Source organism: Oncorhynchus mykiss, chromosome 1, assembly GCF_013265735.2.
Source record: "Oncorhynchus mykiss isolate Arlee chromosome 1, USDA_OmykA_1.1, whole genome shotgun sequence".
Classification (NCBI taxonomy): domain Eukaryota; kingdom Metazoa; phylum Chordata; class Actinopteri; order Salmoniformes; family Salmonidae; genus Oncorhynchus; species Oncorhynchus mykiss.
The window spans coordinates 41,183,641-41,211,518 of NC_048565.1; the positions used below are offsets into that span (position 1 = coordinate 41,183,641).

Consider the following 27,878-nt stretch of genomic DNA (forward strand, 5'->3'; position numbering starts at 1 on the left):
GTGTGCAAGTGTCACATGATCTGTCACATGATCTCAGTATATATACACCTGTTCTGAAAGGCACTAAGCAAGGGGAACCACCAAGCAAGCTGCACCATGAAGACCAAGGAACTCTCCAAACAGGCCAGGGACAAAGTTGTGGAGATGTAAAGATCAGGGTTGGGTTATAAAAAAATATCTGAAACTTTGAACATCCCCCGGAGCAACATTAAATCCTTTATTAAAAAATTGAAAGAATTTGGCACCACAACAAACCTGCCAAGAGAGGGCCGCCCACCAAAACTCACAGATCAGGCAAGGAGGGCATTAATCAAAGAGACCAAAGATAACCCTGAAGGAGCTGCAACGCTACACAGCAGAGATTGGATTATTTATCCATAGGACACCACTTTAAGCCGTACACTCCGCACAACTGGGCTTTACGGAAGAGTGGCCAGAAAAAAAGCCATTGCTTCTATAAAAAAAATAAGCATCATGTTTGGTGTTCGCCAAAAGGCATGTGGGAGACTCCCCAAACATATGGAAGAAGGTACTCTGGTCAGATGAGACTAAAATTGAGCTTTTTGGCCATCAAGGAAAATGCTGTCTGGCGCAAACCCAACACCTCCCATCACCCCGAGAACACCATCCCCACAGTGAAGCATGGTGGTGGCAGCATCATGCTGTGGGGATGTTTTTCATTGGCAGGGACTGGGAAACCGGTCATAATTGAAGGAATAATGGATGAAGCTATATACAGGGAAATTCTTGAGGGAAACCTGTTTCAGTCTCCCAGAGATTTGAGATTCACCTTCCAACAGGACAATGACCTCTAAGCATACTGCTAAAGCAACAGTCAAGTGGTTTAAGGAGAAACATTTAAATGTATTGGAGCGGTCTAATCAAAGCCCAGACATCTATCCAATTGAGAATTTTTGGTGTGACTAACAGATTGCTGTATACCAGCGGAACCCATCCAACTTGAAGGAGCTCGAGCAGTTTTGCCTTAAAGAATGGGCAAAACGGTCAGAGACTAAAACGTGAGCTTGTTTTGCCCAGTTTTCTTTATTTTTATTTTTAAATTTTGTTCACGCCTACATAAAATGATTATTATTCATTTTTTTATTTTAAAGCATTGTAAACTTTTTATTTTTGGTCCAGTGGAAGGTCGGTCTGTGGTCGGTCTGTGAGTGGTTGCATTTCTCCACCCCTATCTCTTGACTGTTTACAGGAACAATGGTGAGGTGTTTGCTCTGTCCCTGTACGAAATAGATTGCCCTTTAACCTTTGTAGCCTTCTGCCTGGTGTGTTTAACTTGTCTAAAGTATGGTATCTTTAAAGCTATTTTTTTAAATGTATTATTTGTATTTTTTCTAGTTGAGTATATTATTTAGATTGCTGTGTGTGTGTGTGTGTGTAAAACTTTTTCCAAATTTTGTTGTGTTTTCTACAGAAAATACTCTGTAATGTCAAAGTGGAAGACAAATTCTAACATTTGTAAAAATAAAAAATAAATCATGGAAATAAACCCCTAATATATTGGTTACATAAGTATTCAACCCCCTGAGTCAATACATGTTAGAATCACCTTCGGCAGCGATTCCAGCTGTGAGTCTTTCTGGGTAAGTCTCTAAGAGCTTTCCACACCTGGATTGTGCAACATTTGCCCATTTATTATTTTCTAAATTCTTCAAGCTCTGTCAAATTACTTGTTGATCATTGCTAGACAACCATTTTCAGGTCTTGCCATAGATTTTAAAGCAGATTTATGTCAAAACTTTAACTCAGAAACATTCACTGTCTTCTTGGTAAACAACTTGAGTGTAGATTTGGCCTTGTGTTTTAGTTTATTGTCCTGCTGAAAGATGAATTTGTCTTCCAGTGTCTGGTGGAAAGCATACTGAACCAGGTTTTCCTCTAGGATTTTGCCTGTGCTTAGCTACATTCCATTTCTTTCTTATCCTGAAAATCTAATCAGTTCTTAATGATTATGAAAACACCCATAACATGATGCAGCCACCACTTTGCTTGATAACATGGCGAGTGGTTCTCAGTAATGTGTTTTTTTATTTATTTAACTTTATTTATCTAGGCAAGTCAGTTAAGAACATGTTCTTATTTACATTGACGGCCTACCCCGGCCAAACCCGGATGACATTGGACCAATTGTGCGGCGCCCTATGGGACTCCCAATCACGGCCAGATGTGATACAGCCTGGATTTGAACCAGGGTCTGGCTGCGCCACTAGGAACCCTAATTTGTAGCCAATTTGTTTGTGAGAAAATGTGAATGTGATCAAATGTGGTTTATATTCAAACTTGGGCTGACTAGAGTACCTAGACTTTTTCAATCCAAAGTGATTAACTGGAATTTAGCAATAAACAAAATAGCATACACAGACTGTGAGTATTTTTTCATTAGACATACAGTTGCATAGGGCAGGAGTGGACTACACAATGCAAACCTGCATAAAGCAAGCTCAGCCCTGTGTTTTATTGACCAATCATGTTACTTTCTCTGTGTCTGTGTATAGGAAACCCCCCTAGTACTTACAAATATAATTCATATGAACAAATACAAGGTTGGTGCAGTTTGACAGGGTTTTCATCCTCCCCATGGCCAGGAGTTTTTCTATGAGTTTTTGTAAAACCATGTGACCTGACTAGAAAAACACTGGTCCCATCATAGCCCATAATACACCTTTTAACAAAATATGAATCATGTCAAACCCTATAAGTTCCAGAGTTTTACCTGGTTAGGTTACCAGATCAGGAAAAACTACAGGCCCCAGAATGTTGTTTTGTGGGTGGTATAAGGTGCAACAAAACGGATGGCACTGTGATAAACTGCATCCAGTTTGCTGAGTAGAGTGTTGGAAGCTATCTTGTAGATGACATCGCCGAAGTCGAGGATCGGTAGGATAGTCAGTTTTACTAGGGTAAGTTTGGCGGCGTGAGTGAAGGAGGCTTTGTTGCGGAATAGAAAGCCGACTCTAGATTTGATTTTAGATTGGAGATGTTTGATATGAGTCTGGAAGGAGATTTACAGTCTAGCCAGATACCTAGGTACTTCTAGATGTCCACATATTCTAGGTCGGAGCTGTTGGCCGAGGTTGGAGTAGCCAGGAGGAAGGCATGGCCAGCCGTTGAGAAATGTTTGTTGAAGTTTTCGATAATCATGGATTTATCGGTGGTGACCGTGTTACCTAGCCTCAGTGCAGTGGGCAGCTGGGAGGAGGTGCTCTTGTTCTCCATGGACTTCACAGTGTCCCAGAACTTTTTGGAGTTAGAGCTACAGGATGCAAATTTCTGCCTGAAGAAGCTGGCCTTTGCTTTCCTGACTGACTGTGTGTATTGGTTCCTGACTTCCCTGAACAGTTGCATATTGCGAGGACTATTCGATGCTATTGCAGTCCGCCACAGGATGTTTTTGTGCTGGTCGAGGGCAGTCAGGTCTGGAGTGAACCAAGGGCTATATCTGTTCTTAGTTCTGCATTTTTTGAACGGAGCATGCTTATCTAAAATGGTGAAGAAGTTACTTTTAAAGAATGACCAGGCATCCTCAACTGACGGGATGAGGTCAATATCCTTCCAGGATACCCGGGCAAGGTCGATTAGAAAGGCACAGAAGTGTTTTAGGGAGCGTTTGACAGTGATGAGGGGTGGTCGTTTGACTGCGGATCCGTAGCGGATACAGGCAATGAGGCAGTGATCGCTGAGATCCTGGTTGAAGACAGCGGAGGTGTATTTGGAGGGCCAGTTGGTCAGGATGACGTCTATGAGGGTGCCCTTGTTTACAGATTTAGGGTTGTACCTGGTGGGTTCCTTGATGATTTGTGTGAGATTGAGGGAGAATCATTCCAAGCACTGGAAACTGAATTCAATCCCCATTCTGGAACTGGAAATATAGATTCTCACAGCTCTAATGTCTACATTAAATCTTGAATTTTGAATTACTATTTTCAAAATGAACTAATCCCTGACTGGACAAAAGGGGAAAGGATATTAGATATGGTGGGCATAGGCCAAGGGGGTATGATATTATACTTCTGATGCTCCTCTGCATTCTGACACTTCCCAAATGGTCTAAGCTGGTATCAAGTGTTTTTGATCAGGCTTATAGTCTTTCAGGACTGTGTGGTTTTCCCGTGTTCTTTGCATTTGTATCCTTTGTATCAAACGAGCCTACAGCATGCAAAGCCTTGGTTGTGAACTTTTATGGTGTGCTGGAAAATGGGCTCACAGCACAGGGGATCTGCGTTCAAATAAATAAAAGAAACCTTGAAAGGGTTAGAGGTCAAAGGTTAAGGGACAGAGGTGCGATGACCCCAGCAGGATCTGCTCTCTATAGAAATGTAATTATTTCCGCAGTGTCCCTCTCACTTCTCGCCCAGCCCCCACTGTGTTCCCAGTCTTCCCACTGCTAGCAAGTGATTGGAGTAAAAATCAGCTCAGAGGATTTGAAAAGATTTGGGCTCCTTTGTTGACATCAAACTCAAAATGGAGGTTTAAAGGGGAAATCTGCAATTTCTACATCCAATTTTGGACTTATAAATTAATGATATGTACCCCTTGATTTTTGAAGAATATAACTTATAAATGCGTCATTATCTCAGTTTAACTGTCATACATCATTAGAACACAGAATATAATCTTGTTTTACTCCAAAGTTAAAGTAAATATAAACCAACACTAAATAGCCTCAAAACATGGTTAAAACTATAATTGTAATATCATGCATGGTCAGTCTTTGCATCCATAGATATGTTTATGTATTTGAGAGTAGTTACATTTCTCCAGCCCCATCCCTCAGCTTTTTACCGAAACATGGGCGTGGAGAACGCTTTGTTATTGTTTCAACTGCTGATTTCCACTTTAAGGCAGGGGCAGTTGTGCAATGACATGCTACACCAAATATTGAACCAAGAGCTACTATGTGGTGATACTTTCACGCAAGCCAAACTGCAAGTAAATTAAGATGTGTGGTGTCATTGCATTGTAATACTGAACACCTCTGAAAATGTATTGATCAACATTTCCAAAGCACGATCAGTGTATCATCAATATCAAGAAATAATAGCAACATTTTTGTCAGTCAGACAAGTTCGTTTGGAGAACTCCAGTGGAAAGAAACTAGTCTGGCCAAAACTATGATGTTGAACAAGGTTTCTAGGCTATACACAAACAGACTGCAGAACAGTGACATGTTTATTACCAATGGTATGTGTTTGAGAGAAGAGAAGAATGAAGAAATAAGAACACGGTCCACATTTTGATTGGGGTTTTCAAAATGATTTATGTGGCAGCAAATAATTCCACATACATATCAGTTTAAACTGGAACAGTTGTCACCACAGAAGTTGTCGAGTGCTTTTATTTACAGAAAAAAAGTGACTAGAGTTCATATATGTTACACTTTGATATTTGTTCCTTTTTATTCCTACCCATAGGGTAATAGGTCCACAGTAGCTTTGAGTGCATTATGAAACACACAAACCTAGGTTAATGTTTCCTTCACTATCCATACAAAAATGAACAAAATACCAACCGTAACACAGAAAACCAAACAAAAAAAGAACACCATGTTACAAAGTTACAGAAAATACATCTATAGTATCTCCTCCTCCTCTCACAAATACAGCAACAGAGCTTGTGACAAAGCACACAAATAATCTGGCTGAGGCACAGCACTCCAGCGGTGAAACAATAAGGCAATCCATCCTGGGTTGTATTCATTAGCCACCAAACTGAAGAAAACAGACTGAAATAGGGAATGACAACCTGAACCCAATAAGAAATACTATATTAATTTTCCGTTGCAAAATGTATTGCTCTGTTGTGCCGTAATGAATACGACCCTGGTTCTGCATCAGGCTGAAGCTTGTCTTCTGTACAGCATCTGAGAGGCCTGCTCTGAGCCCACACAGGCAATGCGGTGGTGCTGACCAAGTGAAAACAGCGTACGTCGTTAAGAGGCCATACTGACGTCAGCCACAGTGGACAACGTTAACAGAGTTACATTGGTTGCGTACATTAGTGGCTGAGTACAGGGAGGGAGGGGTGATGAGTGTTTTTTTGACTTGGTACAGATGTAGGATCTTAATTTGATACATTTCTCACTGCAGAAAAATAATCCTCCAGCATTTTTGTAGGGTTTGAAACATTTTTTGTTAAGGCAAATCATTTTGAAGTGGAAATGACAAATTCTAGAAGCCTTTTAAAACCTTTTAATACAATACAAATTTGCATTTACTACTGTGCAGGATATTTCCTCAACAACAGGGTGATAAAACTAAGATCCTACATCTGTTGGTCGACTGCAGGGATGGGTGTTCATCGACTGCAAAGGCACAGCTGTGTAGGCCACACTGCACACTTCCATATGTGAGATTATTCCGACTGCCTCCGTTTGCACTGCCATTTTCTGCAAACAGCTCCACCATTGAGATGATTGCTGCCCTGAACAGACTAGGCCTACACCACAATATTCTGATTGTGTAATGTGAGAAGAAGTCCTGAATCTTAGCTTGGTTCTCTGTGCTGTGGCCTGTGGCTCAGGTAACCCAGTGTTGCTACTCTGCAGCCTCTCTCCCCTACCATTACACTGATACTCCTGATTAGGTGCCTCTGGGTCGTGTTGGGGAAAGGCAGTGGGACGTTTGCATCCATAGGCTTGGCAGGCAGGCTGCATGGGGATGACTGTGCCCAGGGGAGCTCCTCTCTCTGAGGGCTGAATTGAAAGCCTACTTGGCCCAGCCTGTAGTGGCCTCTCCGTTGATGTAGGCGAAACCGGGAAAGTGTTGAGAGTGTTCATACTCAGAGTTCCTGCGAGGGGCCAGGGGGGAGTACATGTCTCCAGAGGCGGCGTAGCGGGAGGAGTGTATAGGGGGACTGGTGTAACAGCTGTTGGCCGGTGAGACATCAGCCCACCGGGGGGTCACAGGCGTAGGGTGCAGCCGAGGAGTACCTCCCATCAAGCAGGGCTCCATCCGTGACATCTGGCTGTTGAGTGGGTACTGCCAAACAGAAGAGAATCTTGGGTGTTAGGTTTATGGTATTATACTGTATGTAACATGTACAGTGAGGGGAAAAAGTATTTGATCCCCTGCTGATTTTGAACGTTTGCCCACTGACAAAGAAATGATCGGTCTATCATTTTAATGGTAGGTTTATTTGAACAGTGAGAGACAGAATAACAAAACAAAATACTAGAAAACGCATGTCAAAAATGTTATAAATTGATTTGCATTTTAATGAGGGAAATAAGTATTTGACCCCCTCTTAATCAGAACGATTTCTGGCTCCCAGGTGTCTTTTATACAGGTAACGAGCTGAGATTAGGAGCACACTCTTAAAGGGACCCCAAGAACACCATCCCCACCGTCAAACATGGAGGTGGAAACATTATGCTTTGGGGGTGTTTTTCTGCTAAGGGGACAGGACAACTTCACCGCATCAAAGGGACGATGGACGGGGCCATGTACCGTCAAATCTTGGGTGAGAACCTCCTTCCCTCAGCCAGGGCATTGAAAATGGGTCGTGGATTGGTATTCCAGCATGACAATGACCCAAAACACACGGCCAAGGCAACAAAGGAGTGGCTCAAGAAGAAGCACATTAAGGTCCTGGATTGGCCTAGCCAGTCTCCAGACCTTAATCCCATAGAAAATCTGTGGAGGGAGCTGAAGGTTCGAGTTGCCAAATGTCAGCCTCGAAACCTTAATGACTTGGAGAAGATCTGCAAAGAGGAGAGGGACAAAATCCCTCCTGAGATGTGTGCAAACCTGGTGGCCAACTACAAGAAACGTCTGACCTCTGTGATTGCCAACAAGGGTTTTGCCACCAAGTACTAAGTCATGTTTTGCAGAGGGGTCAAATACTTATTTCCCTCATTAAAATGCAAATCAATTTATAACATTTTTGACATGCGTTTTTCTAGATTTTTTTGTTGTTATTCTGTCTCTCACTATTCTAATAAACCTACTATTAAAATTATAGACTGATAATTTCTTTGTCAGTGGGCAAACGTACAAAATCAGCAGGGGATCAAATACTTTTTCCCCTCACTGTATGTATCATATCTAGGGCTGGGTTTTTCCCTGAACACATGACCTGACCGAAGAAACCCCCTGCCCCTAATGAGGCTATAGCTGGACTCCAGAGTTTTTCCTGGTCACGTAATATTACTGGGCAAAACTACTGGCCCTTATGTAATAAATGATATGTAACATAACACAAATCTTTGATTTCTCTGTAACACTATGAGGTTTATAATTCATAATGAACATCAACAGTAGAACCCCTATGCACACCAAAACGTTGTAAATGATGGACATAAATAAGTCACTTCCTGAAACTGAGATGAGCGTTGGACTAGGATAAGTGGTCAGCCGGTAGTATTTTCGTTGCCCAGGGTGACTGACGACTAACAGCGCGGACAGAATCAGCTCCTCTTACAAAATATTTGGGACTGGTCAAGAAATCCAACAAAGTGTCCCATTTGTGTCTTCTCCTTCCCTTCCTCTTGAGAGATCCTCTCAGACACACTCAGACAAAGCGCACACATTGTGCCCGATTTAAGTTCAGAGCAGGGAGCACAAAAGTGGAAGTAAAAGTATTTCCTCTTTATCCCACTAAATATAAACACACAGGCAACAGTCGGTTTGATTATGAGGGATGGTGGAACGGAAAAAGGCTGTCATCACGGGTCAGGGTGGCTCAGCGACCTCTTGTTCATGCTGAAAAGAGACCATTGAATAACAATATTTTAATAAATACCCCCCCGGCCTGGTCTATGGGGTCTATGGCCACTGGCTCAGAGAGGTGAAGAGACTATTGAGTGGTGGGAGGGGGAGGCAGAGAACAGAGACCCGGGCCACTGGCTAGACCACCTTTCACTGTCTGCTGCTTCCGCTGGTATGGAGTACAGTAGAGGAGAGGGCAGGGGCGGCAGGTTCGAATCGCCAAGCCGACTTGGTGAAAAATCTGTTGATGTGCCTTCGAGCAAGGCACTTAACCCCAATTGCTTCTGTAAAGGTGTCAGCATTCTTTAGTTTGCCATGGCAAACCAAACAAGTGTGCTTGCATAATCCCTTAAAAGACCATTGGAAAACGATAAAAAAAGCGGCAATAGTACTGTTTGTCTATTTTGAGACACCGTAGCCAGTATACACTTCTTCGAAATAGTCCAAATTAATCTAAGATAACTCAAGAAATCTGTCATTAATTATGACGTTTCTGCAGAGGAGATCTTAGTCCCGCAATTTTACATCTAAGTAAGATGTTTGGTGCAGTATTTCCCAATGAAATAATTTGCATGAAAACGAGTCGTCGCTTGTTGAATGACAACAAAGACTTTATTGAAGAATCCCTATTGTCGACCAATCACCGACGAAGGGGCGTAGACTTCGGCTACCACTTCTTGTGTGCCTGAACAGCCCAAAAAACGTTACCTATGTCCAAAACTAACAGAAATGTCACAAAATGTTTTCATAATATACAGTGCCTTGCGAAAGTATTCGGCCCCCTTGAACTTTGCGACCTTTTGCCACATTTCAGGCTTCAAACATAAAGATATAAAACTGTATTTTTTTGTGAAGAATCAACAACAAGTGGGACACAATCATGAAGTGGAACGACATTTATTGGATATTTCAAACTTTTTTAACAAATCAAAAACTGAAAAATTGGGCGTGCAAAATTATTCAGCCCCCTTAAGTAATACTTTGTAACGCCACCTTTTGCTGCGATTACAGCTGTAAGTCGCTTGGGGTATGTCTCTATCAGTTTTGCACATCGAGAGACTGAAATGTTTTCCCATTCCTCCTTGCAAAACAGCTTGAGCTCAGTGAGGTTGGATGGAGAACATTTGTGAACAGCAGTTTTCAGTTCTTTCCACAGATTCTCGATTGGATTCAGGTCTGGACTTTGACTTGGCCATTCTAACACCTGGATATGTTTATTTTTGAACCATTCCATTGTAGATTTTGCTTTATGTTTTGGATCATTGTCTTGTTGGAAGACAAATCTCCGTCCCAGTCTCAGGTCTTTTGCAGACTCCATCAGGTTTTCTTCCAGAATGGTCCTGTATTTGGCTCCATCCATCTTCCCATCAATTTTAACCATCTTCCCTGTCCCTGCTGAAGAAAAGCAGGCCCAAACAATGATGCTGCCACCACCATGTTTGACAGTGGGGATGGTGTGTTCAGCTGTGTTGCTTTTACGCCAAACATAACGTTTTGCATTGTTGCCAAAAAGTTCAATTTTGGTTTCATCTGACCAGAGCACCTTCTTCCACATGTTTGGTGTGTCTCCCAGGTGGCTTGTGGCAAACTTTAAACAACACTTTTTATGGATATCTTTAAGAAATGTCTTTCTTCTTGCCACTCTTCCATAAAGGCCAGATTTGTGCAATATACGACTGATTGTTGTCCTATGGACAGAGTCTCCCACCTCAGCTGTAGATCTCTGCAGTTCATCCAGAGTGATCATGGGCCTCTTGGCTGCATCTCTGATCAGTCTTCTCCTTGTATGAGCTGAAAGTTTAGAGGGACGGCCAGGTCTTGGTAGATTTGCAGTGGTCTGATACTCCTTCCATTTCAATATTATCGCTTGCACAGTGCTCCTTGGGATGTTTAAAGCTTGGGAAATCTTTTTGTATCCAATTCCGGCTTTAAACTTCTTCACAACAGTATCTCGGACCTGCCTGGTGTGTTCCTTGTTCTTCATGATGCTCTCTGCGCTTTTGACGGACCTCTGAGACTATCACAGTGCAGGTGCATTTATACGGAGACTTGATTACACACAGGTGGATTGTATTTATCATCATTAGTCATTTAGGTCAACATTGGATCATTCAGAGATCCTCACTGAACTTCTGGAGAGAGTTTGCTGCACTGAAAGTAAAGGGGCTGAATAATTTTGCACGCCCAATTTTTCAGTTTTTGATTTGTTAAAAAAGTTTGAAATATCCAATAAATGTCGTTCCACTTCATGATTGTGTCCCACTTGTTGTTGATTCTTCACAAAAAAATACAGCTTTATATCTTTATGTTTGAAGCCTGAAATGTGGCAAAAGGTTGCAAAGTTCAAGGGGGCCGAATACTTTCGCAAGGCACTGTATGCATGAACTCTTCCGAACTGTTTGGGCTTGGAAGCATGCGGACGCCTTAAGTCGCTCTGGATAAGAGAGGAGAGGGGGATTCAGACTACTGACGACCATCTGATCTCCTCCCACTACAAAGACGGGGGAGGCTGGAGGACCCTTGACAGGAAATTACCATCAGAAGGGTCAACTCACACCACTCGCTGCTATGGCTAAAGGCATCAGTATGCTTCAGTTCGGCTGGTGCCTAGCTGAAATCGGCTAGCAGAACTGAGCAAGCGTGCTCTCATAATCCCTTAAAAGACATTCGCTGGAAATATGAGAGAAAAGTGGCAATAGTACTGTTTGACCATATTGAGATGCCATTACCACTTCCTCAAAATAGTCAGAATTAATCTAAAATAACTCAAGAAATTGGACCAACATTTTTACGTTTTTTTGCAGAGGAGTTCTTAGTCGCACAGTTGTACATCTAACTAAGAGGTTTGGTGCAGTATTTCACAAAGAAACAATGTGCATGAAAATGAGTCGTCTCTCATTGAAGGACAACAAAGACTTTATTGAAGAATCCCTACTGTTGACCAATCACCGATAAAGGGGTGTAGACTTTGGCTACCGACTTCGGTTTGCCTCTAGAAAAAAATGTGTGTGCCCGAACATCCGAAAAAACCTTCACTGAAGTCCAAAATGAACAAAAACTCACAAACTGTCATTATAATATATGCACAAACTCTTCCGAACTGTTTCAGCTGGGAAGCATGCGGACGCCATAACAGTGAATGAGCTCCACCGACACCGACACCACCACAAGGCTGCTGCACCCTCCTCCTCTCGCCTGCTCTTGTTCTTGTTGGATTCCTCTCTCTCTCTCCTTTCACACTCACTGTTGTATACCCCCCGGCATGCCATGCTATAGAGTGTGTTTTGCATACTAACGAGCCCTGTTCTCATTTACACATCCTGTTCATATTAACATTCCTCTCTGATTTACCGCCTTGTGTAAAATTCAACCTTACAAAAGCTAGGATAGAATTGACGCCTCGCCTACAACCCAACCAGGAATATCACATCTATATTACATAGGGATGTGAATAGATATCAGAGGGAGGTCTTTAGTGGCACGTTGAAGAAAAATAAACAAGTATGCCTTCTGCGTCATTCTGCCTGATTCAATGTCACATATGTCAGTGGGTCTAGCGCCTCTGTAATGATGTACTATGGTTATTAGGTGATTTCACAGCTTTTCTCTGTCAAATAACCCAGCAGACTGTCTAATTTTTCTCTTTGTAATGGATTTGATACAGTGTTTCACTGGCTTTCTTCCCTCTCTGCTCTGACGTCAATGAGATACAATGGAGTCTACTCCAGGACCCAAGCCAAGAACAACTATTGTCACCAACAAAGTCTTGCAGGTGTGGTGAACTGTGTGAAAAGTTGGAATTGTTGACTCTGTGGCTAAATTTCAGTATTATAAAACAGGCCAGAAAGATATATGTTGGATGACAAAGGGTCTAAAAGTGTTGAGCAAATATAAAGTAAATCTCGGAAACCAGAACCAAATGTTGTGTGTGCTCTGAGAGGCTAATATCAAGCTAATGTAAGCTAATGCTTTTCGACTGGATGTGCGTAGTCCAGTATAAAGTTACAGAATTTTCTCCACTGTGATTCCATCCAGTATACACCGTTAGCAGATTCTCAGGTGAATGCAGATGATATGGTCTGATTTGTAATTTGGGAGTCCAAGTTTGGACTGACCTGTGCAGAAGTGCGGTGGTAGGCGGGATAATGGAGGGGGGCAGGAATGCCCGGTTCATGGGCCAGACTGGGGTACTGGCTCTGGATGGAGTGGGGGTGCTGGTTGGAGTAGCTTCCGTAGTTATAGCTCCCAGTGAACCTGGAGAGTGTGCACAAAAACAGGTCAACATCATGTATTCAATGTAGTACTTTAAATGTTTTCCATACATTTGTTTGTAAGAAATCAGATAACCCCTCTATGAGAGCTCAAAACCCCTCTATGAGACCTTATAACCCCTCTATTAGAGCTCATAAGACCTTATAACCACCCTATGAGAGCTCATAACCCCTCTATGGCAGCTCATAACCCCCCTATGAGAGCTCACTACCCCTCTATGACAACTCATAATCCCTCTATGACAGCTCACCCGTGCTCATCCCGGTGTGCGTAGACTGGCAGTCGATGGGCGGAGGAGGGAGGGGGCACTGGGGCACCACTGCGCATGCAAGGCTGCTGCTGTCCGCCCTCAGAAGGGGTGCCGCTTGACGTTGTCACTGTGTACGTAAGGGACCAGGTATATGACTGAACAGCTCCTGGCACACACACGTAACACATACACACACAGAGACAAAGGGATTGGCACAGAGGAATCTACCTTGCCGTGACCCTTAGAAACCAACCCAATGCATGAGCACAGGCAGAATATGCCCATTCTAATAAATCATTTAATTCAACTGCTATGTATTAATGAATTAATCTGACATTATGTACTTTGTTGGACATAATCGTAACATTACCTACAGAACATGACCACAGACATGTGGGATTGCTTCTATGGTATTGTAGCTCCAGTCTAGTATTAGCTCAATATCCAAGCAACACTCCCCACTAACAGATTCCCTCCCCAGTACCCCAGTGTTGCTGTCTGTCTCTCTCACCTGTGGTGGCTGTGGCCCCTGTGTACTCTGGGGACTGGGCAGCAGCGGGGGAGCTGGCGGCTGGGACCCCCACTGAGGTGACAGACTTGGCCGGGGAGAAAGGCCCTGGGGACGTGGATGTGGGCGTGGTCTCCGTCAGCATCATCTCTTCCTCTTGCTCAGCTATAAGAAGGGGTCACAACTATTCGAGAGACAGCAGGTTCTTATGTCCTCAAGAGTCAGTGTACTTCATACAGCATTCAATATCAGTACTGTCAAAATACATGTCGTTTTTTGTTTTTGTTGTTTTTTTGTTGTTGTTAAAATGCATTTCTCGTTGTTTTTGTAGCAGCAGCAATACTGATGATAGTATGACAGGTCATTCCCAAAGTCCTATACAGAAGTATTAGTAATATTATTATTTGTAGTAATAGTAGGAGTAAAAGGTAAAAGTAGTAGAAATTGTAGTACTAGTAATTGTGATTGTAGTAATACTAATAGTTGCAGTGGCAATGCAGTGCTGTAGTAGTAGTAGTATTGGAAGCAGTTAGTAGTTGTTGACAGAGTGGGGGTCTGACCTGTGTTGCCCTCTGCCTTCATGGACCTCATGAGCTCGTTAGCCCTCTCCTGGCAGTGCAGGGACTCCAGTAGGTACAGCACATAGTCATCAAACATCAGGTGGATCAGGTGGAACGAGCCTACACACAGGCAGACAGAGAGAGAGGTGAGATTAAAGTTTCTTTATATTGACATACGCACCTTAACAAAGCTAGTTTCAAGGGCACATTTAAATTATTCGCTTTTATCATCTAGAAGGCGGAGACAGTACAGATGCATCAAAGCTTGGACCGAGAGACTGATTAACAGCTTCTATCTCCAGGCCATCAGGCTGTTAAACAGTCGCCACTGGCCGGCCTCTGCCAAGTACACTATCTTGAACTTTTGTTACTGTTACTAGCCAGCTACCACCTGGTACTCTACCCTGTACCTTAGAGACTGCTTTGCCCTATGTACAGTACGGAGGTTTACATACACCTGAGCCAAATACATTTAAACTCAGTTTTTCACAATTCCTGATATTTAATCCTAGTAAAAATTCCGTCTTAGGTCAGTTAGGATCACCACTTTATTTTAAGAATGTGAAATGTCTGAATAATAGTAGAGAGAATGATTTATTTCAGCTTTTATTTCTTTCATTACATTCCCAGTGGGTCAAAAGTTTACATACACTCAATTAGTATTTGGTAGCATTGCCTTTAAGTTGTTTAACTTGGGTCAAACGTTTCGGGTTGCCTTCCACAAGCTTTCCACAATAAGTTGGGTGAATTTTGGCACATTTCTCCAGACAGAGCTGGTGTAACTGAGTCAGGTTTGTAGGCCTCCTTGCTTACACACACGTTTTCGGTTCTGCCCACAAATTCTCTATGGGATTGAGATCAGGGCTTTGACTTTGTTGTCCTTAATCCATTTTGCCACAACTTTGGAAGTGTGCTCGGGGTCATTGTCCATTTGGAAGACCCATTTGCGACCAAGCTTTAAATTCCTGACTGATGTCTTGAGATGTTGCTTCAATATATCCACATAATTTTCCTACCTAATGATTCCATCTATTTTGTGAAGTGCACCAGTCCCTTCTGCAACAAACCACCCCCACAACATGATGCTGCCACCCCCGTGCTTCACCCCCGTGGTTGGGATGGTATTCTTTGGCTTGCAAGCATCCCCCTTTTTCCTCCAAACATAACGATGATCATTATGGCGAAACAGTTATATTTTTGTTTCATCAGACCAGAGGATATTTCTCCAGAAAGTACGATCTATGTCCCTTATGTGCAGTTGCAAACCATAGTCTGGCTTTTTTTATGGCGGTTTTGGAGCAGTGGCTTCTTCCTTGCTGATTGGCCTTTCAGGTTATGTTGATATAGGACTCATTTTACTGTGGATATAGATACTTTTGTACCGGTTTCCTCCAGCATCTTCACAAGGTCCTTTGCTGTTGTTCTGGGATTTATTTGCACTTTTTGCACCAAAGTACGTTCATCTCTAGGAGACAGAACTCATTTCCTTCCTGAGCGGTATGACGGCTGCTTAATTTTCCTGGAATTTTCCAAGCTGTTTAAAGGTACAGTCAACTTAGCGTATGTGAACTTCTGACCCACTGGAATTGTGATACAGAGAATTATAAGTGAAATAATCTGTCTGTTAACAATTGTTGGAAAAAATGACTTGTGGCATGCACAAAGTAGATGTCCTAACCGACTTGCCAAAACTATAGTTTGTTAACAAGAAATATGTGGAGTGGTTGAAAAACGAGTTTTAATGACTCCAAGCTAAGTGTATGTAAACTTCCGACTTCAACTGTATATAGAGTCATTGAACACTGGTCACTTGAATACTGTTTTACCCACTTTATATGTATATACTGTATTCTAGTCATGGTTCATCCTATATAACAACTGCTGAACACACCTTTGCTCTGACCTTTCGGGCAGGCTTCGCAAATCTGCGGTACACCATTGATTATTATAGCATGTGAGGGAGTAGAACAACTGGGCAGTCATTGTTATCAAAAGAGACGGGGGGCTGTTTCTTGTTTCCTGGTACAAAGTCACTGCCCCAAATATGACAGCTGACCCCTGGGTCTGGTATGGGAGATGACTGAGACTGTCGCTGGGGAAGGAAAGGAGCGTGACACAATTGTGACATTGTGCTGGTGACTCCAGCCATCGTGCGCATAATAAACACCAGCAGCTATTCACGAAATGGAGTAATGCAATACTGCTTGGTCATAAAATTGAAAAGATAGGCAAACACATTTGGGGGGGGGGGGGGGGGGGGGGTAGCCATTGTTAATGAACTGTTTTTGCACAGAGAGCTGTTTTATCAAAACACTGCAACCAGCTGTGGCTTTGATATTTACAGACAGGCCTGAAGGGGAGAGGAGAGGGAAGGGGAGTCATTTTTTAAACATTTTACAGCCCCTATATATTTCAGTGCCTTGGTCATGCACCGCTAGCTAGTAAAGTAAAGGCTAGGGGTGCCATGCCAACAAGGCTGCCATCTTACGACCACGCTTTCCCCCTGTTTTGGATTGGGAGAACAATCGAAGGGGATTCTCTGCTGAGTCTGGGCACAACTTTTCTTATTATCATTTCCCAAAAATGGGGTGAGGGGCTTAAACTACTTTTGGACCTATGTGCATACTAGCATATTCATATCTCAGTTCAGCACGTTTTGGGACAATGCCCTGGGTAATCTGTTTGTGTTCTTCAAAGTCTTTTCTAGACAACTACTGTCTGACACTAGTGACACCAGCAACATGCTCCAATAACATTACATAACCCCCCTATAACAAACTTTTTTTCCTGTGTCGGCTAATACATGCCCCAGCCCAATGCTAGATCCAACCACTCACCAAAGCTCGGCGCACTGTGGAGGGTCATATCCCGGATGACTCGTGTCCCGAAGCACGACCACATAAGCAGGAACTGCTGGGCCACCTTCTTCAGGCACCCAGGCCTCTTCCCTGCCACCTAAAGGGGACATTTCCATGAGAAAAGAAGGGGAAGGGTTGGGGAGGGAGAGAATTAACCCCTGGGATCGTATTGGGGCTTAACCCTCAGGAACGAAAAACATGTCAACAAGTTAACTATTTAATTTGCCCCTGGGGACAGGCCTTCCCATTGAACCATTGTCTGGGGAGTCCAGGACGTTGCCAGGGCAACAACATTTTACAAGCCCATATCTGGAGCATAATGCCCGCAAATGGGAGCCATGAAGACATCATTAACTAGGAGAGTGGCTCTGCATCTGCATGGAGAAACGGATGTCATTCAAATGCATAGTTTATTTTTAAAGGGTCATAATCCTTACTGATTTGCTGTATAAATATACTTCAACAATAAAATAACACATCGTCGTCCAGAATGGCCTTGGTAAATGTAACACATACGTCACTGTGGAAATTTTTAGGGGGACAATTGAAGAGGTTATTTCTATACTTTCCACTTACAAACAGCATACGCCATGCTGTAGCAATAGTAGAAAGCACATGTCTCAAGAGGATGTCTGGATGTTTTCTGATGATATATCCTAGATCTTAACAGGGCATAAAAAAAATATGTTTTTGTGGAAATATGAAGTCATGAGTTCTTTAACTGACCTTGACAACACAGCGGTCCACCATGGAGTCCAGCCACTCTATGTAGCCCTCTATAGGAGACTGCTCCTCCAAAAGACGGTCAAACTCCTGGTACACTGAGAGAGGAAGGAGACGAGAGCTGCATCTAGCCACAGTTTGTCAACACATAGCAACAGATAACAATTTGGATCAAATGAAGAAGTGGAAAAATTGTAGTGTGTGGACCTAAATAACCATTACTTAAATCAATCAAACTACCAAAACCAGCAGCATATACAGTATGTCTTGTATGTGGCTATGTATCTTATTTGTTGCTATTGTGCATAATTTCTCTCTGTCTAATAGAACAGAATGAGAGTTTTTTATGCGACACCAGCCAATCTGTGACCTGTGACCCTATCACGGCCATTTCAGAGGGATACTGCTGAAATGAATTTGAGATGCTCCACGGGGTGTTTCAGAGCAGAGTCAACTTGCTTAACCTTTCAGCCTCCATCATTACGGCTTGACTTTCCTGGCCGTGGGAATGATTGTCCAATGGGTGACATCTACTGTGTGTTATTGGCAGTTGTGGGTGTGTGGGAATGAAGTGCATTTCTCTCCTACAATGCATGAAGGAGAGCAAGCAATTTAAGTAAAGTGTATTGGAGCTCAAGAGGGTTGTTTAGAATGTGGCTTCTAGACTTTGGGACTAAACGTAACTTAATGTGAATGCTGTTACTGGGATTGTGTGTATGTGTGTGTGTGTGTGTGTGTTGGTGCACATAAGTCTGTGTCTGCGTCCCTACGTGTGTGCTTGTCTTGCCCTTACAGTGGATGATGAGCCGCCGTTGCTCCTCCCGTGTGTCCTCCATGGTGTAAAGTGTCTGCTTGGTGATGCTGTTCAGGTCCACGTTCCTCCAGTCCTCCATCATCTGAAAGGTGATGTCTGCACTGTGGATCACCGTCCGCGACGCCTTCCCAGAGACACATCAAAACACACATTATTAGATAGTGCATTATTAGATAGTGATACACACTGCATATATCTTTATCAGTCATATCATCATGTGGATTTCATTACATTGATACAGGGATATAGCTACCTGACATAGATGGTTCAAAGATGTCTGCCGCTTGAGAACCTGAGAAAATCTTCTAGATACTGTGGATGAAATGGAGAGGAAATATGAACTGTTGTGCTTTATACAGAATACCATTTAGCTATCGGAACCAGTATTCTAAAATCGGCGCTTTCTTCTAATTCTAAGACTCAGTATATCATCATTGTTGTCATAATAGGAGTAAGAGTAACAATGTTATTTTTCAATGCAGACACCTACATTCGAACTTGATATTCCTCAGGTTTTCAGGCAGGTCGTGAAGTGCTACTTTAAGCCACTCATCCAGTTGTTTGGCAAACTTCCGGATAACCTGGGTCAAACTGGATCAACACACATAGAGTACATCTAAATTACATCACAAATAACGAGGCAAAACGAGAGCTTGGGACTATAAGGCTCTATCTGCAGTTTTGCCCAAAAAATTGTCATTGACATAGCCTTGTTCTGTTCAATGTTCTTTACCCATATACTCTAAATACCCCAATTCATGTTGTTAAGTTAAAAAGAATATCAAAATTGCTGACACCATTCAAACCAATGAGGGTTCAGAACTTTAAAGCCAATTGTCTCAGAATCACATTTAGGCAGATAGAACCTTATAGTCCCAACCCACTGGGCACAGATGTCATTTCCACATCTATTCCACATTGGGTCAACGTAATTGTATAACGTGGAAACAACATTGATTCAACCAGTGTGTGCCCAGTGGGAAGCTCTCAAAATGGCAAGTTTGCCAAGCCAGTCTTTTAAACAAACAATATACAGGTCAAAGTATGTTTAAAACTGTGTGGATCTCATGGACTGTCAGTCTTTGCATTCATAGATCTGTCTATGAATTTGAAATGTTGGGCTGAAACACAGGATTGTAGTATTACTCATCCCTGGGGAGTGGATAGGAGCGACAGTGCACACTCATTCACCTATCAGGCAGTGCTTGAAGGACTGTGGGCATGAGAACCCCAGAGATTGCCTTATAGAGGATGGAGTCACAGACGCCCACAATGTTGACCACAGTGGAGGAGCCCAGGACAGGGAGCATGTGCGGGGGCATGCCCTGCCAAAAGTGCAGCAGGAAGCTCTGGACCTGGAGACACCCAAGAGAGGAGGGTTATAGGAGGGTTATTGTCTTAACATCACATACAATACAACTAAAGAGACTAGAGAGACTTAAACAATATTGATGAACAATATTGTGAATTCAAGTTAGAAGCAGTTTCTTGTGATAGACTTGTAGCATAAACATTTGATCAAGGGTTATGAGATTAGATCATGAAAATGGGAGGTTTTAATTCGGAAGCTCATAATCTTTTCTTTTTTTGGACCAATTTCAAAAAGAGAATAAAAAAGTCCACAAAAAAAGAACCACAAAGGCCTGTTCCATTTAGTGGGACTGGTAAATAAAGGGGCATCATTTATTTTATTTATTTATTTCACCTTTATTTAACCAGGTAGGCTAGTTGAGAACAAGTTCTCATTTACAACTGCGACCTGGCCAAGATAAAGCAAAGCAGTGCAACACAAACAACAACACAGAGTTAAACATGGAGTAAACAAACATACAGTCAATAATACAATTGAAAAAGTCTATATACAGTGTGTGCAAATGAGGTAGGATAAGGGAGGTAAGGCAATAAATAGGCCATAGTGGCAAAATAATTACAATATAGCAATTAAACACTGGAGTGACAGATGTGCAGAAGATGAGTGTGCAAGTAGAGATAACAGAAACAGTATGGGGATGAGGTAGTTGGATGGGCTATTTACAGATGAGCTATGTACAGGTGCAGTGATCTTTGAGCTGCTCTGACAACTGGTGCTTAAAGCTAGTGAGCTATATTCCTCAGTTCGTTCCAGTCATTGGCTGCAGAGAACTGGAAGGAAAGGCAGCCGAAAGAGGAATTGGCTTTGGGGGTGACCAGTGAAATATACCTGCTGGAGCACGTGCTATGGGTGGGTGCTGCTATGGTGACCAGTGAGCTGAGATAAGGTGGAGCTTTACCTTTTTTTATTTTTAGTTTATTTTACCAGGCAAGTCAGTTAAGAACAAATTCTTATTTTCAATGACGGCCTAGGAACAGTGGGTTAACTGCCTGTTCAAGGGCAGAACGACAGATTTGTACCTTGTCAGCTCGGGGGTTTGAACTTGGAACCTTGGAGCCCAACGCTCTAACCACCAGGCTACCCTGCCACCTACCCTACCTAGCAAAGACTTATAGATGACTTGGAGCCAGTGGGTTTGACGCCGAATATGAAACGAGGGCAAGCCAACGAGAGCATACAGATCGCAGTGATAGGTAGTATACAGTATGGGGCTTTGGTGACAAAACGGATGGCACTGTGATAGACTGCATCCAATTTATTGAGTAGAGTGCTGGAGGCTATTTTGTAAATGACATCGCCGAAGTCAAGGATCGGTAGGATAGTCAGTTTTACGAGGGTATGTTTGGCAGCATGAGTGAAGGAGGCTTTGTTGTGAAATAGGAAGCCAATTCTAGATTTAACTTTGGATTGGAGATGTTTAATGTGAGTCTGGAAGGAGAGATTACAGTCTAACCAGACACCTAGGTATTTGTAGTTGTCCACACATATTCTAAGTCAGAACCGTCCAGAGTAGTGATGCTGGATGGGCGGGCAGGTGTGGGCAGCGATCAGTTGAAGAACATGCATTTAGTTTTACTTGCATTTAAGAGCAGTTGGAGGCCAAGGAAGGAGAGTTGTATGGCATTGAATCTCGTCTGGAGGTTAGTTAACACAGTGTCCAAAGAAGGGCAAGCAGTAAACTGAATGGTGTCGTCTGCGTAGAGGTGGATCAGAGAATCACCAGCAGCAAGAGGGACATCATCGATGTATACAGAGAAAAGAGTCTGCCCGAGGATTGAACCCTGTGGCACCGCCATAGAGACTGCCAGAGGTCCGGACAACAGGCCCTCCGATTTGACACACTGAACTTTGTCTGAGAAGTAGTTGTATATCTGTTCCTGGTTCTACATTTTTTGAATGGGGCGTGCTTATTTAAGATGGTGAGGAAGGCACTTTTAACGAATAACCAGGCATCCTCTACTGACGGAATGAGGTCAATATCCTTCCAGGATACCCGGGCCAGGTTGATTAGAAAGGCCTGCTAGCTGAAGTGTTTTAGGGAGCGTTTGACAGTGATGAGGGGTGGTCGTTTGACTGCAGACCCATTACGGACACAGGCAATGAGGCAGTGATCGCTGAAGGCAGCAGAGGTTTATTTGGAGGACAGGTTGGTTAGGATGATATCTATGAGGGTGCCCGTGTTTACAGATTTGGGTTTGTACCTGGTAGGTTCATTGATAATTTGTGTGAAATTGAGAGCATCAAGCTTAGATTGTAAGATGTCCGGGTTGTTAAGCATGTCCCAGTTTAGCTCACCTAACAGCACGAGCTCTGAAGATAGATGGGGGGCAATCAATTCACATATGGTGTCTAGGGCAACAGAGGAACAGAGGAGGAGTAGGATAAGGGTATGGCTAAAGGCTATAAGAACTGGCCGTCTAGTACGTTTGGAACAGAGAGTAGAAGGAGCAGGTTTCTGGGCGTGATAGAATAGATTCAAGGCATAATGTACAGACAAAGGTATGCTAGGATGTGAATACAGTTGAGGTAAAACTATGCATTGAGTGACGATGAGAGAGATATTGAGATGGACAGATATGAAAAGTGGCTTGCCTCGTCAAAGTTTGCGCGTATTACTGTATCCAGTATCCTCTGGCAGTGAGTTCTGTACATCATGATGAACGTTGACACCTGTAGGAAAATGCAGAGAACACTGAGTACACAGTGCATTCGGAAAGTATTCAGACCCCTTGACTTTTTCCACATTTTGTTATGTAACAACCTTATTCAAAAATGTATTAAATCGTTTTTTCCCTCATCAATCTACACACAATACCTCATAATGACAAAGCAAAAACAGTTTTTTAGAAATGTTTGCAAATGTATAAACATGTTTTAACTGAAATTACATATAGATAAGTATTCAGACCCTTTACTCAGTACTTTGTTGAAGCACTTTTGTTAGCGATTACAGCCTTGAGTCTTCTTGGGTATGATGCTACAGGCTTGGCACACCTGTATTTGGGGAGTTTCCCCCATTCTTCGCTACATATTCTCTCAAGCTCTATCAGGTTGAATGGGGAGCATCGATGCACAGCTATTTTCAGGTTTATCCAGAGATGTTCAAACAGGTTCAAGTCCGGGCTCTGGCAGTGCCACTCAAGGACATTCAGAGACTTGTCCTGAAGCCACTCCTGTGTTGTCTTGGCTGTGGGCTTAGGGTCGTTGCCCTGTTGGAAGGTGAACCTTTGCCTCAGTCTGAGGTTCTGAACACTCTGGAGCAGGTTTTCATCAAGGATCTCTCTGTACTTTTCTCCAGTCATCTTTCCCTTGATCCTGACTAGTATCCCAGTCCCTGCCGCTGAAACACATCCCCACAGCATGATGCTGTCACCACCATGCTTCACCGTAGGGATGGTGCCAAGTTTCCTCCAGATGTAACATTTGGCATTCAGGCCAAAGAGTTCAATCTTCGTTTCGTCACTCCAGAGAGTTTTGTTTCTCATGGTCCGAGAGTGCTTTAGGTGCCTTTTGGCAAACTCTAAGCGGGCTTTCATGTGCCTTCCATCTGGCCACTACCATAAAGGCCTGAGTGGTGGAGTGCTGCCGAGATGGTTGCCCTTCTGGAAGGTTCTCCCATCTCCCAGCTCTGTTAGAGTGAACATCGTGTTCTTCGTCACCTCCCTGACCAAGGTCTTTCTCCCCCGATTGCTCAGTTTGGCCGGGGGGCAAGCTCTCAGAAGAGTCTTGGTGGTTTCAAATTTCTTCCATTTAAGAATGATGGAGACCACTGTGTTCTTGGGGACCTTCAATGCCACATAAATGTTTTGATACCCTTCCCCAGATCTGTGTCGGAGCTCTACGGACAATTCCTTTGAACCTCATGGCTTGGTTTTTGCTTTGACATGCATTGTCAACTGTGGGACCATATACAGACAGGTGTGTGCCTTTCCAAATCATGTCCAATAAATTGAATTTACCACAGGAGGACTCCAATCAAGTTGTAGAAGCATCTCAAGGATGATCAATAGATTCAGGATGCACCTGAGCTCAATTTCGAGACACATAGCAAAGAGTCTGAATACTTATGTAAATAAGGTATTTATTTTAAAAATGTTGTCTAAATGTTTTTGCTTTGTCATTATGAGGTATTGTGTGTAGATTGAGGGGGGGAAATTATTTAATCAATTTTAGAATAAGTCAGTAACGTAATAAAATGTGAAAAAGTCAAGAGGCTTGAATGCTTTCTTAATGTACTCTAAATGCATGGCAATAACGTGGTCCAAGTCGGTAACACACTTCTACTTATCAAAGGGACATACTGTTTCTTAGTGACTTTCTTAGTGAATGACCAGGACGCTGCTTCAGTTAGGATATATTCTAATCGGGGAACTGGATTCAACTACAATATTTATACGGCAGCTAGTTTTTTCAAGTGATATAATACACGAAGGGATTGATACAAAAAACAAGACAATAAATCCCTTCCAAGAGCCTCAGCAGCAATAAATACCTGCAACAGGTCCCACGCCAAAACTATGTTACATAAAACCAGCTTTAGAGATCAGCAACTCACAAACCATTGAAAATGATGACCCCCTCTTTTAAAAGCAGGACAGCTAGAGCTTGTCCTTTGTCTCGCACTGGATCTTATTATCTCCCCACAAGATTAAGAGTTAGTGAGAAGCCAGAAACATATAAATCCTCAAGGTCCTTCTTCTCTTAACCCAGACTCAGTGAAGGTCCGGGGCAGATAAAAGGAGAGAGCCAGAGGGTGCGAGAGGGACGAAAGAGGAGGGGGTTGTGGGACGTTTTAGAGTCCTGTTTACCTTCTCTTCTGACAGACTGGCGGGCAGATTTAGGTCTTTGACATTTGGAAAGTCTGGCAGGAGCGTCCCCAGTTTGGAGCGTGGTGAATACGCCACTGTTTGCTTGGTGACCTCCTTCTTGCCAGTCTCGTTCACCCACGCCGCCCCCTTCTTGGAATACATCACATCGTAGTACTGGGAACTCTCCTTCACAGCGATGCCATAATAGTGGTACCTTTAGGGAATAGTTGTTAGAGATGTGTATAAATGGAAAATAAAGTTTTCACAGTCATCTTTTCTTGCTGTGGATTTATTTGACCAACATTTCCACTAAAGAGCCTTAATCTGGGTGTGAGGGTGTGGCATGTCATCATAGGATTTTGAGGGGTTGCATCCTCAAATAGTGAAGAGTACTGGCTTGAAGAATCCTTAAAAGCAGGCTCTTACTCTTCACTATCTCCATCCAACTATCATTCTCCGATACTGAGTATTTTTTCATTGAAAGGTTGAGCTTTTAACTTTCGTCATACAAAACAATGGTGTTTCTCTTGAATTAATGAAAAAAATACAAAAACCAATGTGCACAAAGAAGGACATGACAGCTCATGCATTGAATTTTGATCATAAAAGTAGAAAAGAACGTTGACTTACTTTGACTGTCCCCTGGTCCCCAGTCTTCTTGTGGTTAGTTGTGGAAACTGTTGTCTAATAATCTGTTAGAATCAGAGAATTTTGAAGTGTATCAATTATTTTTCCTCTGTGAGATTCTTCATGCTTTTTGATGTGTATATCCTCCATGTAAAGCACCTATTAAAAATGCATTATCACTCTTGACAGGATATCACACTGTAGATGTAAAAGAAGAGATACACTAAAAGGACAACTCAAGAAAAAAGTACACAATTTCCTCAGCTAGCGGCTGAAGTAACAACCCCATCCAGAATTATTAATATTATTGTACAGCTCAAAGAATGACAGGAAAATCCATATTGAACATATCAATGAATCAAGTAAAAGTATCTCAAATGTTTTGGGTTAGTATCTGTTTAATGAGGTCTGTTCTAGATGTGAAGAGCTGTGAAGTTCCCAGAGCCTTAACCCCAGGGAGGTCTGTATTGGAGAAAAAGGCTTTGGGAACCATATTTTTTTTTTTACATGTTCAGGGGTATTATTTTTTATATATATTAAAAACCTCTACAAAATCTCTCCCCTCCCCCTCTTTCTTTTTGTCCATGAGATTGGCTCCTTGGTTCAGCTCCTGGTGCAGAAACTTTAGCAAACAGTGAAGCTTTCCATTGTGTGGGGTGAAAAAAGAGGCCAAGCTGTGAAGTTTCTGTCAGGCCCCGCTTGATAAATGAGCAGACAGGGAGGCAGCCCAGGCCCTTGCTCGTTTTTTTGTCCCGAATCAATGAAGCCTTCCTAAAGGACACCCCACACTGCTCCAGCCACTGATCTAACATTCCGCAACATCTCACCCTTCCAGATTTCCTTTAATTACACATTAATCCAGGCCCCTTCTCTTTTTCAATATCCTCCGACAGGAGCTGGGGAGGGATGGGGTGGGGGAGTGGGATGAGGATGGGGTTTGGGGGTCAGGGTCCGGGTGTTCGGGGTGGCTGGGAGTAGGTGGGTAAACGGGCGTCTCTGGGTTTCGGGAACAGAGGCAAGCATGTTTACTCTAGCTGTGTAATCAGTCCAGTGGTTTTCAGAGGAACCATCAGTGGGCTGTTCCGTTGGCTCTCAATAACTACAGTACTTTCGGAAAGTATTCAGACCCCTTTACTTTTTCCACATTTTGTTAGGTTAGGTTGTTATTATAAAATGCATTAAATTGTTTCCCCCCCCTCAATATCTACACACAATACCTAATAACAACAAAGCAAAAACAGGTTTTAAGAAATTGTTGCTAAATTATATATATTAAAAAAACTGAAATATTACATTTACATAACTATTCCGACCCTTTACTCAGTACTTTGTTGAAGCACCTTTGGCAGCGATTACAGCCTTGAGTCTTGGGTATGACAGTACAAGCTTGGCACACGTGTGTGTATTTGGGGAGTTTCTCCCATTCTTCTCTGCAGATCCTCTCAAGCTCTGTCAGGGTGGATGGGGAGCGTTGCTGCACAGCTATTTTCAGATCTCTCCAGAGATGTTTGATCGAGTTTAAGTCCGGGCTCTGGCAGGGCCACTCAGAGACTTGTCCTGAAGCCACTCCTGCGTTGTCTTGGCTGTGTGCTTAGGGTCGTTGTCCTGTTGGAAGGTTTCCTCCAGATGTTACGCTTGGCATACAGGCCAAAGAGTTCAATCTTGGTTTCATCAGACAAGATAATCTTGTTTCACATGTTCTGAGAGTCTTTAGTTGCATTTTGGCAAACTCCAAGTGGGCTGTCATGTGCCTTTTACTAAGGCGTGGCTTCCATCTGGCCACTATACCATAAAGGCCTGATTGGTGGAGTGCTGCAGAGATGGCTGTCCTTCTGGAATGTTCTCCCATCTCCACAGAGGAACTCTGGAGCTCTGTCAGAGTGACCATCGGGTTCTTGGTCACCTCCCTGACCAAGGCCCTTCTCCCCCGATTGCTCTGTTTGCCCAGGTGGCCAGCTCTAGGAAGAGTCTTGGTATTTCCAAACTTCTTCCATTTAAGAATGATGGAAGCCACTGTGTTTTTGGGGACCTTCAATGCTGCAGACATTTTTTGGTACCCTTCCCCAGATCTGTGCCTCGACACAATCCTATCCCGGAGCTCTACGGGCAATTCCTTTGACCTCATGGCTTGGTTTTTGCTCTGACATGCACTGTCAACTGTGGGACCTTATATATACAGGTGTTTGCCTTTCCAAATCATGTCCAATCAATTGAATTTAGCACAGGTGAACTCCATTCAAGTTGTAGAAACATCTCAAGGATGACCAATGGAAACAGGATGCATCTGAGCTCAATTTTCAGTCTCATAGCAAAGGGTCTGAAAACGTATGTAAATGTGGTATTTTAGTTTTTACTTTTTAATA

General features: G+C 42.9%; 1 protein-coding gene across 2 annotated transcripts in view; it reads right to left on the bottom strand.

Annotated features, from left to right (window-relative positions):
• Positions 1–5,255: 5,255 nt before the first annotated feature.
• Positions 5,256–27,878, bottom strand: part of LOC110522810 (transcription factor RFX4) — a 29,873-nt gene continuing 7,250 nt past the window's right edge. For both annotated transcript variants that reach the window (XM_036977505.1, XM_021601283.2), the window contains exons 5-18: positions 25,519–25,580; positions 24,889–25,102; positions 22,673–22,750; positions 19,900–20,063; positions 19,199–19,299; positions 18,962–19,020; positions 18,688–18,832; positions 17,898–17,992; positions 17,151–17,268; positions 14,314–14,433; positions 13,757–13,918; positions 13,246–13,411; positions 12,839–12,977; positions 5,256–6,995 (exon numbers count right to left, since the gene is read on the bottom strand). In XM_036977505.1, coding sequence (XP_036833400.1) covers positions 6,723–6,995; positions 12,839–12,977; positions 13,246–13,411; positions 13,757–13,918; positions 14,314–14,433; positions 17,151–17,268; positions 17,898–17,992; positions 18,688–18,832; positions 18,962–19,020; positions 19,199–19,299; positions 19,900–20,063; positions 22,673–22,750; positions 24,889–25,102; positions 25,519–25,580 — 1,896 coding nt within the window. In that variant the 3' untranslated portion in view covers positions 5,256–6,722. The remainder of the gene's footprint in view (positions 6,996–12,838; positions 12,978–13,245; positions 13,412–13,756; positions 13,919–14,313; positions 14,434–17,150; positions 17,269–17,897; positions 17,993–18,687; positions 18,833–18,961; positions 19,021–19,198; positions 19,300–19,899; positions 20,064–22,672; positions 22,751–24,888; positions 25,103–25,518; positions 25,581–27,878) is intronic.